This window comes from Sprattus sprattus (assembly GCF_963457725.1).
Source record: "Sprattus sprattus genome assembly, chromosome: 11".
NCBI lineage: Eukaryota > Metazoa > Chordata > Actinopteri > Clupeiformes > Clupeidae > Sprattus > Sprattus sprattus.
The window spans coordinates 9,563,531-9,577,267 of NC_137909.1; the positions used below are offsets into that span (position 1 = coordinate 9,563,531).

The 13,737-nt window shown below is 45.2% G+C and overlaps 2 protein-coding genes across 2 annotated transcripts; one reads left to right on the forward strand and one right to left on the reverse strand.

Moving 5' to 3' along the window:
- The first annotated feature begins 876 nt into the window (after positions 1 to 876).
- nefla (neurofilament light chain a) lies at positions 877 to 4,088 on the forward strand. Its single transcript, XM_080846984.1, has 4 exons — positions 877 to 2,203; positions 2,452 to 2,576; positions 2,684 to 3,084; positions 3,271 to 4,088. The coding sequence occupies exons 1-4, from the start codon at positions 1,172 to 1,174 to the stop codon at positions 3,873 to 3,875; spliced, it is 2,163 nt and encodes a 720-aa protein (XP_080703110.1). The 5' UTR covers positions 877 to 1,171; the 3' UTR covers positions 3,876 to 4,088.
- A 4,683-nt stretch (positions 4,089 to 8,771) lies between these two features.
- On the reverse strand, positions 8,772 to 12,704 carry nefma (neurofilament medium chain a; the record flags this gene model as incomplete). The annotated part of the gene is made up of 3 exons (XM_080847264.1): positions 8,772 to 10,242; positions 10,406 to 10,530; positions 11,667 to 12,704. 3 exons carry the CDS (start codon positions 12,702 to 12,704, stop codon positions 8,772 to 8,774), a joined length of 2,634 nt encoding a protein of 877 aa, XP_080703390.1.
- Positions 12,705 to 13,737: the final 1,033 nt, after the last annotated feature.

Here is a 13,737-nt window from a genome sequence, read left to right on the forward strand (position 1 = left end):
ATCCCTTTCCCTCCCTCTTATACTCCGATTCCCCCCCCCCTCTCTCGTTTTACCCCTATCCCTTTCCCTTCCTTTCGAGGGCGGAAGTGCTGGTCAGCAACACAAGACTGTTGACCAGTCAGACCTCTATTGCAGTCGGATGGTGGTGATGGTTTTAAACAAACATAGCAACATAGCAATTTAGCCAACAAAGAAACTATAACTGAACTAAGACCAGGTACACATAACACAGCCCCTGTCATTGTGCCATACCACAGCCTTGGTGGAGAGGAAAGAGAGAGGGGGTAGAAGGAGAGAGAGGGAGGGTCAGATCCATTTCATACTCAGGGACATGGCTAACACTAATGTTAATACATACATAACATATATACATACTTAACATACATACATACTACATACTTTATTTGATTTCATATTACAAGTCAAGTTCTTGAATCACATTTTCTAAATGTTATACAGTACAGTATGTAGTATGTTTATGAAATGCTATAAAAGAGACATTCATTATAATGTAGTATATGAAGTAATAATGAAGCAATGTAGTATACTGATCATGGGAATAAACTGTACGTCCATGATGCACCACTCTTTTGCCAAACAAGTGTGTCACTGTAGTGTAGGGCATTCAAGGTCTGTGGATGATGAACTGAAGTTGACCAGCAGAGGGAGTGCTGCTGCATTATTAGAAATACAGCAACGCCATACCATCATCCTCCTTCCATGGCATACACACTTACTGCGCTACAGTATCCTCTCACTGATGGTAATATTTGTATATTATTTCTAATTTCTTATTTGTGTGGGAAATGCTTTATGTTCCGTGAGTGACCTTGGAGGCGAGCTTAGACTCGGCGACTGAGATGTGATGGAAAACTAATCTCTTTGGGATAAAACTGTCCCACTCTTCCTCTTTTGGACTCTTTTGTTTCTGCACCTCTCTCCCTTCCCCTCTCTCTCTCTCTCTTTCTCTCTCTCCTCTCCATATTGATCGCGCAGAGTCAGGCTTTGGAGAGGGGTGTGTGTGCGTCAGAGCCTCCCCACCTGCTATAAAAGCCAAGGCGTCTGCAGCAGAGAAGCAGAGCTGAGCAGGGCTCCAGTGGACAACCAGAGGCAGAAAAAGAGACCGAGAGATTTCCAGCTCACAGCAAGCCGCTCCGTCCTCCTCGCCGTCATGAGCTACGATCCGTACTACGCCTCCTCCTACAAGAGATGGTACTCGGACAGCGCCCCGAGGCCGGCCCCGAGGACCCGCTCCTCCACCCGGGTGCACTACTCCACCCACAGCGCGGCCCCCATGTCCTCCGGTTCCTCTCGCCACCACCACTACCTGTCCCCGAGCCGTGCCTCCGCCTCCGCCTCCATGGAGATGGACCTGAGCCAGGCGGCCCACATCAGCTCCGAGTTCCGGGTGGTGCGCACGCAGGAGAAGGCCCAGCTGCAGGACCTGAACGACCGCTTCGCCGGCTTCATTGAGCGCGTGCACGAGCTGGAGCAGCAGAACCGCACGCTGGAGGCCGAGCTGATGCTGCTGCGCCAGAGGCACGCCGAGCCGTCCCGCCTGCGCGCCCTCTACGAACAGGAAGCCCGCCGTCTGCGCGACGCCGCCGAGGAGGCCCGGATGGAGAGACAGGCGGCGCTGGCTTCCCGCGAGCGCGCCGAGGAGGCTCTGCACAACCTGCAGGCCCACTACGAGCAGGAGGCGCTGGGCCGCGAGGAGGCAGAGGGCAAGCTGCTGGAGACGCGCAAGGGCGCCGACGAGGCCGCCCTGCAGAGGGCCGAGCTGGAGAAACAGGTGGAGACGCTGGTGGACGAGCTGGCTTTCCTGAAGAGGCTGCACGAGGGCGAGGTGAGCGAGCTGCAGGTGCAGGTGCAGTACGGCGCCCAGATGGCCGTGGAGACGGAGACAGTCAAGCCGGACCTGTCGAGCGCGCTGCGAGACATCCGGGCGCAGTACGAGCGGCTGGCGGCGCGGAACATGCAGGCGGCCGAGGAGTGGTTCCGTGGCAAGGTGGGCAATCTGACGGAGACGGTGGCACAGCACAGCGACGCCGTGCGCAGCTCCAAGGACGAGGCCGGTGAATACCGTCGCCAGCTGCAGGCCCGCATCCTGGAGATCGACGCCTGCCGAAGCATCAACGACTCACTAGAGAAGCAGCTGCACGACATGGAGGACAAGCAGAGTGCTGAGATCGCCGCCATGCAGGTCAGTGGTGGTGCTGCAGGTAGCGGTTAAAAATGCAGGTAGCAGTGTTTCAGTGTAGGACTGCCTATTGGTTCATAGGATCATAGATCTGTATACACAGAGAATGTTGTCTTGTCTGAAGTTGTCAATGTATTATGATGCCCCCTTTTTTTAATTTGATAGATTATAAACATTCCATCCATCCAGATTATGTACATCGCAGGAATATATCAAGAATTGTTTCCTTTTTATGCACTGTCCCCATGCAGGACACAATCAGCCAATTGGAAGATGAGCTGAGAGGCACTAAGGGTGAGATGGCTCACTACCTGAAAGAGTACCAGGACCTCCTCAATGTTAAAATGGCCCTTGAAATTGAGATTGCTGCATACAGGTACTGCCACTCTAAACCTTCAATTGACTTAAGACACACTAAAGGCTAGACCCTGAGAGTGAAAATAATCTCTTAAAATGTTTCCCATGATGCACCTGTATTTCCAGGAAACTGTTGGAAGGGGAAGAGTCACGTTTCAACGTGGGTGTGGCCGGAGGCGTGTCCAGCCTCTACTCCCACAGCCTGTCCGCTGGACCTGTCTTCTCCCGGCCTCTCTTCTCCAGCCTGAGCACTGGCTCCCCCTACCTGCTCAGCTCTCGCTTCGTCAGCTCCTCCTACTCCTCTGCCGACCATTTCATCACCTCTGCCCAGGCCAAGAAGGCTGAGGCCAGTCCTACCAAGGAAGAGGAAGGAGAAGAAGAGGAGGAAGAAGAAGAAGGAAAGGAAGAAGAAACGGAGGTGAAGGAGGAAGAGGAGAAGGAAGAGGAAGAGGAGGTGAAGGCAGAGGAGGAAGAAGGAGAAGAAGCCGAGGCAGAAACTGAGGCTGAGGCTGAGGCTGAAGCTGAAGGTGAGTACGATCAGCTTCCTGTTTGTGGTCAATTATGCCTATATAATAACTAAAAAAGGTAGTGGACACCGAAAATACCATTTTATGTATAGTTAATGGCAATAAATTGTAGTCTAAAGTAAGCCTTTTCCTGTTTTGATACAGTACACTATGTAATGTGTTCACATATTCTTTTGTCTTTCTCAGGAGGTGGAGAGGAGGACCAGAAGGATGAAAGTGCTGGAGAGGAGGAGAAAGAGAAAGAGGGAGAAGAGGCAGAGGAGGGAGCTAAAGAGAGCGTAGAGGAAGGAGCAGAGGAGAAAGAGGACGCAGAAGAAGAAGAAAGCACTGAGAAAAAGGAGGAGGAGAAAGATGAGACTGCAAAAGAAGAGGGAGAGAAAGAAGAACCCGCTAAGGAAGAGGGAGAGAAAGAAGAACCTGCTAAGGAAGAGGGAGAGAAAGAAGAACCTGCTAAGGAAGAGGGAGAGAAAGAAGAACCTGCTAAGGATGAGAGTGAGAAAGAAGAACCAGCAAAAGAGGAGGTAAAAGAAGCAGAAGCCAAAGCTGAGCCTAAAGAAGAGAAAAAAGCTGAGGTGAAGGAAGAGAAAGCAAAGGAGGAGAAGAAGAAAAGTGACGATAAGGCAGAAACAGTGAAAGATGAAGGCGAGAAACCCAAACCGGCCCAGAAGGAAACTGTGAAACAGGAGGAAGAGAAGAAAAAAGATGACACCGTGAAGAAAGACGAGAAAGAAAAGGAGGAAAAGAAAGATGACAAGAAGGATGAGACAGACAAAGCTAAGGGTAAAAAGTAAAGCACAGGATGCCAACCAGTTTAACCCTTTCTACACATAAACCATATCTGTACTACTGATAAACGAGTTTAGAAACCATAACTAAACCTCTGCAATGTGCTTGCAATTCTGGTGCTTTAACACAATAGCCTATTTTTCGGTGTACGACTGCACAGTCAAGTACAATAGATCAGATCGTACTCATTCTGTATAGGTTTGGCCACACAATGGGCCCCTGATTATGTAACATGATTGTGAACCAGTACTACAGAAACAGAATCTGTCCTCAGAATGCTCAACAATATGACTGCTAATGCAATAAAATCATACTGAACAAAAACAACAGTTCTGTGTCCTGTCATGGTCATTCTCTGTCCTCATGCTTGTTGAAAGGAAATATGTAGTGCAGCTAATTTAGTACGTGTTAATTCTATTTAACCTGAGTTGATCATATTGTGCATGATGACAGTGATCAGTGGCTGACTTTTTAGTCTGATATGAGCTAGCAACCCACTAGACAAAAAAAAGTTCAGAGGTAAAACAGATTGTGGTTGATTCGGTAATAGACACCTTGTCCCTCAAAGGAAAGAAGCCTTGCTGGCTTGGCACATAAGATGTTAAGACTAATGACAAGTACTTTCATTTGAAAGAAACATCTCCATATTTTCCTCAGTAAAATACATTACATTTCTGAAACATGTGTAGGCCATGAATATCAGTTACTTTCAATGATTTGATATTGTATCTCTGTTTCTTCTTAAATATGTAGTAATAAGTTGGTTATTTAGGTACATCTCATGTTCTTGTTTTGCCCATGTTTAGAACAAATGCACCAAAAAATAGGGCAGACAGATGATGCAGCATTCTGCTGTAAGCCTCATGTACTGGGTCAGAGCAAGTGTGTCTGGTCCTGAGAGAATTTGGGTAATGGGCCAAACGAGCCAGATCAGGAAAGATAGTTTTCTGAACAAAAGACCATTCTTGGAGACCACTCCTTAATCTGCATTTCCCCCCCAAAAAATCTTAAATTTCCACATCTACTCCTGTAAATATTAGCCTAACATTAAGTACATAACGTTTTACACAGCACACCCAAACGGTAATTTGCATTTCAACAGATCCGTTGTGTGGTTCACCCTGAAAGCAGTATCTTCACACTGTGTGAGTCTGCAGTGTTTGTGGTGCTGAATCATCTCTTTGGCATACTTGTGGTATCTAGAACACTTGAAGGGACAGTACTGTAGTGCTGCTGTGTAGTGGTCTTAAAGAGAGAGAGAGATCTTCATGGGGTTTGTCCACCTTGTCCTCCAGCACGTACGGTCTTCTCAAAACCACTTGTCGCAATGCCCCTTCAACAGGACAACACTTTCCTTGATAGCGGTCACTTTGATTGTCTCTGGCAGTTTGGAGAAGCTGCCAGTTTTTTGGCTACTGATACCTGTACTGTACCTGCTCTTGGTTGGAGTTCTATAACCCTCCCCCAAAAGGAAAAAGGTGTGCCACTGCCTATTCAATGTGCCAGTTAGAGTCACTCTCTTTAGCAAGTATCTGAGGCCATGCTAAGATTTCAATACATTTATCAGGATTACATGAACGATCTCTATCCAGATGATGGTGTTGCTGGCAGATAACTGAGCTCTATGTTCTGTGTGTGTGTGTGTGTGTGTGTGTGTGTGTGTGTGTGTGTGTGTGTGTGTGTGTGTGTGTGTGTGTGTGTGTGTGTGTGTGTGTGTGTGTGTGTGTGTACACTCCCCCAACACACACGCACACACATGCACACATCTCAGTACTGTTGTGAAAGGCAGTCCTCGCCTCAGGAGTCTCAGGGGTGATGTGGTTGGCACAGTGTGAAGCTGTGGTCAGAAAGCAGAAATGAAAATCTGCAGACCGCCAGTCCACAGTTTTCAGAACACTCTGCACTGGCACCGGACTTTAGCTCAGAAGAGCCGTCAGCATAAATATTATCGTGTATTATGGGCTTTAACCACACATGAATATGAACAGGTCAACTGCAATTCAAGGAAACAATAAAACTGCAATTAATGCAGAAGAGAGGGAACGTGATCCTTACTTGTTAGAAATATAATGTTTATGCTTGATGTGTTGCAGCTGAGAGAAAACAGCTTCTGTTTTGAAAATATCTCTTGTGTTGTTATTTTTTGCCTTGAGGTAAAAGATCAATCGGGCTTAGACTCTGCAGTCTGAAATTAAGATCACATTTTGACCAAGAAAAAAGCCTTAACATGAACCAGAGCCCCCAAACTGTGGGTGGGAGTAAAATTCTCATTTCTCATCCTTGATATTGTGGGTCTGGCTCTTTAAAAACAGGCTGGAAACAGACCTCAGTGTCCTGAAACTGCTCTACTTCTCTGTTTTGGATTCAGGACATACCCATGCATTGTAGTGACAGGCAGCATGACAGACTGCTTGCGCTGTGTAATATTTGATCTCGTAGGAAACACTAATGTTGTCAGCTTCATGTTGTGTCTCATATGGAGTCTAATCAAACAGGCAAACTGACTTTAATAACCCTCTCTAATTAGTAGATGTGTCCAACTAAAGCAATAACACTGTTGTAAGAGGGTTTTTTATTGCTGTAGACTGCGCGGTCAGCCGTAGACTGAAGTGATATCTAGCATATTTATATGCTGTAAGCATCTGGAGACGATAGGGCGAATCACAAAGATATACTCTACGGCTATATTTTTCTGTAAATTCTTGTAAAAAACCAACAACTCAAGTGCTACACAGTGTTTCTCTCCACATTTTCAGGTGCACCGCAGAAGTAATTTTTGTTTCCAGAGGATTCGGAATACAGTAGGCTATTGCGCAACGAACTCGGATGCTTTCCAACACTGTGGCAAACGATGACGTAAATAGAGCCTGCACTGCAGAGATGCTCACCCGGTCAGCAAAGTCTGTTCGACAGCTTCGTGAAACGTTACAGGAATGACAGAATGCGTAAAACCTGCCTCTCACTCGCAATGAACATATTAAGTTGGCATCGCGTATATCTGTTTTATCTATTTGGCAGCTTGTCTATCAGACTTGACGTCTCTAGGTGGAAAAAAAAACAGTACGTGGGCGGTTTTCTACGTTTCTCAGGCTTCATGATTCTGCTTGGGTATCTTTTCCTTCATAAATAGGCTATCAGTGGAAGTATTAAGCGATAATAATGTATATTTTAGGCATGTGGGTACTTTAGCTTTCCTCTGACACAATCCAAACATATTATTTTTAATGTTCATTTATTTGTGTCATGTGGCCAGGTGATTGTTAAGTGTGTATTCATGGAAAAGACCGAACCTATTACTTTTGAAAATACAAAAATTCTATATTTGTAACATCCGTATATTTAAACGGGATCGTGGTTTTCCTAGATCCGTGTGGGTCATCTGAGGACAGAGGTACTTCCTACTGGATCGGTTAATCGAGTTCAGCTAAGGACGCTTACTCTCCCTGAGCCAATCAATACAACAGCACAGTGAACACCTCATGGTCTTTTTTTAAGATGGAAAGTGGACATAGTTCCATCTCTCCTAATGCTTTCAAGCAACCTTGACTGGAAATAGATGCCTTTGACATTTTTAGTTTCATTGCAAACAGGGCTATAAATCCTGGCCTAATTCACTTAATGTTGGTGAAATTGGAAGCCTCTCGAACACATAATGTAATTGATCAATTTTACTCTCTAGAAATATTTTCTCGTATCAGACATTATGGAATTGTAACACAGTTTGTGTCCTCACCATTGCCACTGTCTTACCAACCGAATGTATTTTGTTCACTTTATTAAAAAAGGTAGACAGACATTTAAAGCGAATATAGTTATGTTTTCTTGTCTTGCAAACCTTTATTTCAAGTTCCTTTTTGGTTATGTCCAAATGGAGAGCTGGTATCTCTATTATATTTGTATTTTTGAGGTGGTATGTTGTTGTATGTGTATGTGTACATACAGAGAAAAGAGACAGTGAACCAAAGAACACTAGAGAGATAAATGGCCTTTTAATATGACATTTATTGAGCAAATGCTGCTGAGAAATTCATCATGATGACTAAAGACATGGGATTGCAAACAGTAGCACCTCATTTTATATTCAGTATTTAAATTCAAGTCCGGTCTAGGCATACAAGAATGTATGTGTGCGCATTTTCATTTTTATTTCTTTTTCAATTGCACTGGTTAAGTAAACAGAATAGACAACAGTAAAAAGCATGTTTAAGGCTAGGAGTTTCTTAGTTGCTTTAGGTACTGTATATGTATGGTCATGGGTTTGTCTTTCCAATGTCGTTCTCTTCAGTAAATGTGTTGTGTTGTTTTCATATTTGGCTCAGTTGTTATCCTCCTGTGATTTGTAAGGCTATTTCAGTTTCACTCTTTAGGTCCCTGTTTCACATAAACCAAACAAACAATCATTTGGCTTTAAGTACATTTAGTCACTATCACTCTCCCATCCACACTTTCCGTATGGACAACGTGCATTCCTTGTCATACGCTCACACACACACACACACTGATTGTGATTCTACCCCAAGCTATACAACTGTATGCTCCCTTCCTTTGCTAGCATGCAGACACCAAATACCCCCTCACCCCTCCCATGTATTGCAGAGACAAAAAGAACATAAAGAAAGAAACGAAGATAGAGAGATTACCCCCCACATCCCTCTCCATCTGCAGCAAAGCCCATGAAAGCTCTCTCTCGACATGCATGTTTTTGAGTTACTCATCTTATGGCTTCTCTCTAATGCTGCTTTGTCTTGATTTTTTCTGTTTGAGTGATTAGCATGAATACATCTTTCTAATTTGTTATGGTTTCTTTGTTATGTTAGTTTTTCTGTTTGTTTGTTTTTTACTTGATTGCTTCGTGTTCGCCCTCCCTCCCCATCTCGATGTGTTTCTATGTTTAAGGACGTTCATTCAGCCTCAGTGACGACCTGCTTGACAGACTCAGAGGAGTGCTTCTCCACCTTCTTTGTGGAGACCAACTTCTCCTGCACCTCCTCCTTATCTTCCTTGACTGTTTCAGTGACGGTCACGGACTTTGTTACATGTTTGGCTCCATCTTCCCCAGTGGTGATTGTCTCCACAGTTTTGGTAACGATCACCTTCTGGCTTTGGTCATCTTTGGTAGGGCTTTCCTCAACTCCGTTGGAGATCACCTCCTTCTCAGCAGGATCTTTCTTCTCCTCCTCCTCCTTGCTTTTGTCGGCTTCTTTCTTTTCTTCTTTCTTCTCCTCTGGCGGCTCTGGCTCACTATTCTTCTCTATTTTCTCGGGTGCAGCCTTGGGGGCATCAGCTTTGGGGGTCTCAGCCTTGGGGGCATCAGCTTTGGGGGTCTCAGCCTTGGGGTCATCAGCTTTGGGGGTCTCAGATTTCTTTTCCTCCTTCTTAGGTGATTCTGCAGCTTTGGGTTCCTCTTTCGTAGGGCTCTCAGCATTGGGGGTCTTTGGAGCTTCTGTCTTGGATGGCTCACTCTTTGGGGATTCACTCTTTGGGGATTCACTCTTTGGGCTTTTTGGGGCCTCAGGTTTGGCAGTCTTGGGAGACTCCGTCTTTGGGGCTTCAGCCTTCGTTGCTTCAGACTTCTCTTCCTTCTTTTCATCTTTGGTGGCCTTTGTCTCCTTTTCATCCCCACTGTGGGAACCCTTGTCACTTCCTGCATCAGCTTCTTCTTGGTCATCACCGGCCTCTTCTTTTTCAGTTTTTTCCTCTTCTGCACCGCTTCCCTCCTTCTCTCCAGCCTTCTCTTTGACTGGAGAGGCCTTAGACTCTGTAGCCTTGGTGCTCAGCACAGTCTCCTCCACCTCCTCTCCCTCTTCCTGAGCCTCATCCTCGCCTCCCTCTCCCTCATCACCCTTCTCTCCTTTCTCCTCTCCTCCCTCTCCCTCGCCCTCTCCCTCTTCTCCTCCATCTTTCTTTCCCTCTTCACCACCCTCTCCTTCTTCATCTTCATCACCTTCCTCTTTTTGTCCACCTTCCTCTTCCTCTTTCTCTTCCTCCTCACCAGGAGCACTAGCACTAAGTTTAGCATCGCTGGAGGCCATTACCTCCTCCTCTGCCTCACCATCTTCCTCATCTCCTTGTTCTTTCTCTCCCTCCTCTTCACCTGCATCCTCACCTTCCTCACCTTCTCCTTCACCTTCTTCCTCTTCTCCACCTGCCTCTCCTCCAAGAGCAGCAGCCAGCTCTTCTGCTATCTCAGCCAGGGCCTCATCCATTTCAGCCTTTTCATCCTCAACACGAGTCTCCTCAATGATCTCTTCTACAAACTTGTGCTGCACTTTCAGTTTGGGAGGCTCACTTTTGATCTTAGAGAGCTTGGTGGGGACAGACTGACGGTATGGGTAGGTGCTGAAGTGTGTCTCCTCTCCTTCGAGAAGTTTCCTGGATTAGTAGCAGTGACAGAGAAATGTTTGTTTATATTTAATGCTTACCTGTAATAAATCAATGCTTACATTTCCTGTAGCATTGTATACCAATTACATACAGTACATGCTTTTATAAGGATAAGGATTTTTAAGGATAATTAATGATAGAAGCAGCTTACCTGTAAGCAGCAATCTCTATATCAAGAGCCATCTTGACATTGAGTAGATCTTGGTACTCGCGCAAGTGGCGAGCCATTTCCCATTTCGTGCTCTTCAGTTCATTGTCCAGTTGATTAACTGTTTCCTGTGTGATATGACGAGAGTTAGTATTATGAACTGTAACATTATTAATCATAAGAATCAGAGTCTGGCAAATGTAGATGTCATTGTTTAAAACCTCTCGCAAATGACAGAGGTACCTGTGTTTTCAGATTATGCTTTATTCAAGCATACTGCATAAACACCAGGGCGTGGTTCTAACTCAAATCGGACACACACAAATGCGTCACTCGTTAATCCAACTGAACTGCTACCACAATGGCACTGCAATGTACTGTAATGCCAAGTGTTTCTAAGTGTTACTATTGTTTATTTTAAGTAAAAAAAAACACAAGAGCTTTAAAAGAAATGATCTTATATCGATAGTATTTGATTTTAGAGCGTGTAGTTTATTTATTTGTGGTCTTTCATCATACTAGTTTTGTTTCTTATCATTTTTGTCAGAAAACTCTATTCTGACGCATTAAAGCAACTTGCAGGTTATTGAGGACGTATTTTGTTTCAAGGGCATCCAATGGCGTGTGTGGTTTTCCTCCTTGAAGTCAGTGGGGTGATGTGAGGACACAGCCAATCCATACACTGAGCTGCAGTTCTGACTCAGCAAAGAAAAACAGGGGGGGGGGGGGGACGACGACGACGACGACTGTGTCTGCTCTGTGTCGCCTCCTTCAGCCTATTGCGTAGCTCACTGGTGTTACTCGTTGCTGTGTGAAATCACTGGGTCCCTCATTATCTCTCTGTTGTTGTTGCAGGTGTTTAAAACAGTTACAAATTCCCCCATGCGAAATCGCATTACGTACCTGCACATGAAGTTTTTACTCTTTTTGTCTTTTAATGTTAAGCAGGTGCATATGGATTGTATCACCCCCTGCATAACTTGCAAATACAGAGGCTAAAAAATATAATAAAATCTACAATTAAGGAATGAATGGGTATTCTTTGCACAGCACATGCAATTATGTTTCACATCACTCTTATTATTCCAATTCTAATGCTAAGGAACAACGCTTATTTAAAGCACCGGAGACGTGACGCACTTTTTTGTCGCTGTCATTCATATCCAAACCTTTAGCAAGACCTTGAGCGCAGATTACATACATACAGAAAGTTAATATATATTAACAAGTGTTCCAGTTGTTCCACTTTATAAAGTTCACCCACCTGAAGGTTGGACAAGTCACCGTTGTGTCGGTCCTCGATGTCATTAAGTTGTCTTTCGAGAGAATCCTTCGTGCCTCGGACAGACTCCAATTCAATGGTCTTGGACTGGAGCTGGCGGCGATAGTCTGCGATCTCATCCCGGGCGGATTTGATGGCATCTTTATTCTGTTCGGCTGCGTCGTTCAGCTTAGAAAACCGGCACATAAACCAGTCCTCTACCTGCTGTAGGTTTTGGGAAGAGTGCCCTTCCAGTTGTGAGCGGATCTCCCGAAGCGCTTCGGTGAGGTCGGTCTTCTGGTAGTCCCTCTTCTCCAGAGTGATCTGCGACTCTTGAACTTGCGCCAGCAGCTCATTCACTTCTTCCTCGTGGTTGTTGCGAATGAAAGCGATCTCATCCTGCAGTGACTGAACTTTCTTCTCCATCTCTGCCTTCACTAATGTCGAATCTGTCGTGTCCTTCTTCATAACACGGATGATGGCTTCCGTCTCCTCCCTGATACGGGCTTCCTCATCAAAGCGGTCCCTAAGCCTCTGGATGTCTTCCTCGATGTGCTCCGTGTCCAGCTGAATCTGCGCCTTTTCGTGGTGGATCGTCTCCAGCATGGTGCGCAGTTCTTGCAGCTCCTGGTCGTAAACATCACCAAGTTTAGACTGCGACGCTTGCCTCTGCCGCAGTGCCTGGATCTCAGCCTCAATCTGCCTGTTCTGCTGCTCCAGGTAGTGCACCTTGTCGATGTAACCGGCGAAGCGGTCGTTGAGCCCCTGGAGCTGTTCCTTCTCGTTTGTGCGCTTATAGTCTCCGTTTAGAATTGATGTCTGGTTGAAGTCGACACTGTCGGCGGAGCTGAGCACATTGGAGCTGTAGGCTCTGGCCACCGGCGTGCTGACGGTCCTCTTATACGTTAATGTGGAACCGGGGCTTGCACGGGACCAAGACTGGGAACGATACCCACTGGAGGGGGAGCCGCTTGAGCGGACGTAGGTACTCCTCGAGTCCATCATTCTCCGACTCCCCATAGAGTCCATCGGGTAGCTCATCCGGGCAGACGGTGTGTGAGCGTGCAGTTGATGGGTACAATGTGAAGTGGAGGCGTGTGGTGTGTATGTGTGCAGGTGTGGGGTGTTGGGCTCTCACAGCGCCAGTAGTTCTGACTACCCGCCTTTTATATCCGAGACGCCGTCGCTAACGACTACAAGCTTTGCCTTGACTGGACAATTGATCCATCCAAGTAGGAGGGACCCTTTTCAGCCCCCTTCACGTTCTGTCTCTGGATCAGGATACAAACACAACACGTGGGATGAGTCTGCATTGGTCCCCACTAAAAAAAGCTTGGGAAATAAGCACTGAGTTCAAAGAACTCAAAGCAGACAAACAGACAGATTTATTATATTTGTTTAGTGAAAAAAACTATGTGATTATTCAGTGACAGATGTATTATCACAGTTTTGCTCCAAATAAGCACAAACTAGTTTTTAATGTCTGGGCATGTTTTACAATAGTCCTAAAACAGGCTGCAGTTACAACAACGGCGAATGACGCCCAGAAACAAGTGCTCAAGGATACACTACTCTAAAGTCTGGCAATTAAGAAATATTTAATTCCATTCCCTTTATATTTTCGATATATTATCGATTTTCAAACTCAGAACTGTATCGCGTTGATTGAAAGAGGCTGGATTGTGTTCAGCACCATGGACAGCACTTACTCTTTAAGAAGAGATGAACATGTTTAATTCTGATATTGGCCAATTGTACCTCTCTCAATTTAACAGTGAACAATCAACCGTAAATAAATACAATATTAAACGACAAAAACAGCCCTACTGAAACAACCTCTGGTTAAATAATAAACCTATACTTTGAAAACTTGGGGATTCTTTTTTAAACAGGCCTTCTTTGCATTTGTTTCAGAATTCGATGAAAACAGACCTTCTTTTACAGTATTCTTAAATTGTACACTATTGTTAAATCTGTTGCAAGAAAATATTTACCGTATACATACCAATGATGTGTAATTCTATATTCGAATATCACTGAAAGCTTGACTATATTATTATACCACTGAGAGAGA